Source organism: Cynoglossus semilaevis, chromosome 8 (assembly GCF_000523025.1).
Source record: "Cynoglossus semilaevis isolate Cse_v1.0 chromosome 8, Cse_v1.0, whole genome shotgun sequence".
In the NCBI taxonomy this organism is placed as follows: domain Eukaryota; kingdom Metazoa; phylum Chordata; class Actinopteri; order Pleuronectiformes; family Cynoglossidae; genus Cynoglossus; species Cynoglossus semilaevis.
In genome coordinates this window covers 29615859-29617894 of record NC_024314.1, presented here as the reverse complement: position 1 = coordinate 29617894, position 2036 = coordinate 29615859, and the positions used below count along the sequence as shown (strand labels likewise).

At 50.8% G+C, this 2036-nt stretch overlaps 1 protein-coding gene across 1 annotated transcript in view; it reads right to left on the bottom strand.

Annotated features, from left to right (window-relative positions):
* ano2b (anoctamin 2b) overlaps positions 1-2036 on the bottom strand; it is a 21645-nt gene that overhangs the window by 16444 nt on the left and 3165 nt on the right. The window contains exons 3-6 of the mRNA XM_017034166.2: positions 1058-1156; positions 828-970; positions 654-708; positions 325-438 (exon numbers count right to left, since the gene is read on the bottom strand). Of these exons, the coding sequence (XP_016889655.1) occupies positions 325-438; positions 654-708; positions 828-970; positions 1058-1156 (411 nt within the window). The remainder of the gene's footprint in view (positions 1-324; positions 439-653; positions 709-827; positions 971-1057; positions 1157-2036) is intronic.

The window sequence follows — 2036 nt, the reverse complement described above, 5'->3', positions numbered from 1 at the left end:
CCAAACAGACATATGGTCAGAACTGTGTCTGTGCTGAGTCGATGGTCCTGATAAAGGCAAAGAGAACCATCGACAAGGGAACCATCGACAAGGAAACCATCGACAAGGAAACCATCGACAAGGGAACCATCGACAAGGAAACCATCAACAAGGGAACCATCTACGAGGAAACCATCTACGAGGAAACCATCTACGAGGAAACCATCTACGAGGAAACCATCAACACATAAACAAATCTATATTTCACGTAGACTAGACACAGACTGGTGTTGACGTAGACCTGACACTGTCCACAGATACAATGGAGTGTAGAGGACAGACCACAGAGGACAGTACATGCAGTACATGCAGTACATGCAGTACATGCAGTACAGTGTACTCCTTACCTATGGTTTGACAGGTTCGTTCACACATTGTTCTCCTCAGGATCTCATAGACCTGTGGAAGAACAACAGTCGGTGACAACAGTCACAAGACTGGAAAAACACTGGACCAGTACTGGACCAGCACTGGACCAGCAGTGGACCAGCAGTGGACCAGCAGTGGACCAGCAGTGGACCAGCAGTGGACCAGCAGTGGACCAGCAGTGGACCAGCAGTGGACCAGCAGTGGACCAGCAGTGGACCAGCACTGGACCAGTAGTGGAGACTTACTATTCGGCCTCTCGTTGCGTTGTCAAAGAAAGTGTCTTCAGACGTGATGTTGTACCTGGAATGAGTACCATCAGAACATCAGTGTCAACAGGTTTTAGTCGGGCTGTGTTCAGGGTTCTGAACAGTTCCTGGTTCCAGTGTGTGTGTGTGTGTGTGTGTGTGTGTGAGCCTCACAGATGGAGTTTGTCCCTGGAGAAACAGTGCGACAGGAACTTGGTCCGTTCGTGTTCTTGAGGAACGTTGGGCTGAAAAGGTCGACTGAGTTTCTTCCAAACAGTTCTGGACCCAAAGCCCGCCTCCTCTTTGATCACGTAGCTCTGGTTAAAACGAAGCAGTGGAACCGTTTATTTTAACAGAACTTTTCAACCTCACAAACAAGCACTGACTGATGGAACCGATTGTACCGTTTTAGTGGGAACTTTAATCTTGAGGAACTCGGCTTCTCGACAGAGTACTGGCCAGGGGGCGTGGAGACGAGCGAAGCTGGGCCCGTGGGATTTCAACTGACAACCAGGAGAACAGTTCTGGGTTTATATCTGATCACATCAAAGTAAACACTTGTTGACACTGGTCCACACAGTAAGGTCAGAGGTCATACTGCAGTGACAGTGTCAATGGTACCAGCAAACGGTACCAGGTTCCTGGGTGCGGTGGTGGTGTGATGAAGGCCGTTGCCCCTGACGCCCTGTTGCTCCCTCCAGGGGTAACTACAGCCTGTCCTCTGCCCCGTCCAATCAGGACCAGAACCTGGTCCTGGTCTCTCCACAGTCCAGACTCTGGACTGTGAGTGACTGGAACCAGAAGTGATAAAGAGCCGCCCCAGCAGGGGGCAACAGCCAGGTAACCTTACCCCTCACCCACCCCCCAGCAGCCTTCATAAGAGGGTGGAGGTGAGAGACAAAGGTGACACGGCAACCATGGACACCTGAAACCATGGACCCCAACACGCTACTGGTCCTCACTGGTCCTCTCCCTCACCCTCTCCCTCACCCTCACCCTCACCCTCACCTTCACCCTCACCCTCACCTTCACCCTCACCCTCCTCCTCAATACAGAGGGAGAAAGAATGATGTGAAATAACCAACATTAGAAGTTATAACATGATAACAACATGATAATAATGTCACCTGTCATCCTCACCCTCGTCTCTCCCCCATCCTCACCTACATTAATTTTTCATCCAGCCTGACTTTTTCCTCTCCCCCTCCTCACCCCCCCCTCCTCACCCCCTCCCTTTGTCACTCCATCTTCAAGCACAGGATATAAATACCTCCCAGCCTGCAGAAGGTTAATTAGTAGAGGGATTTTGAATTAGCTCTTTAACTCTGTGGGGGGTGGGGTAACTAGGACTCAGCCAGGGGCATATATATAGAGGCTACAGCG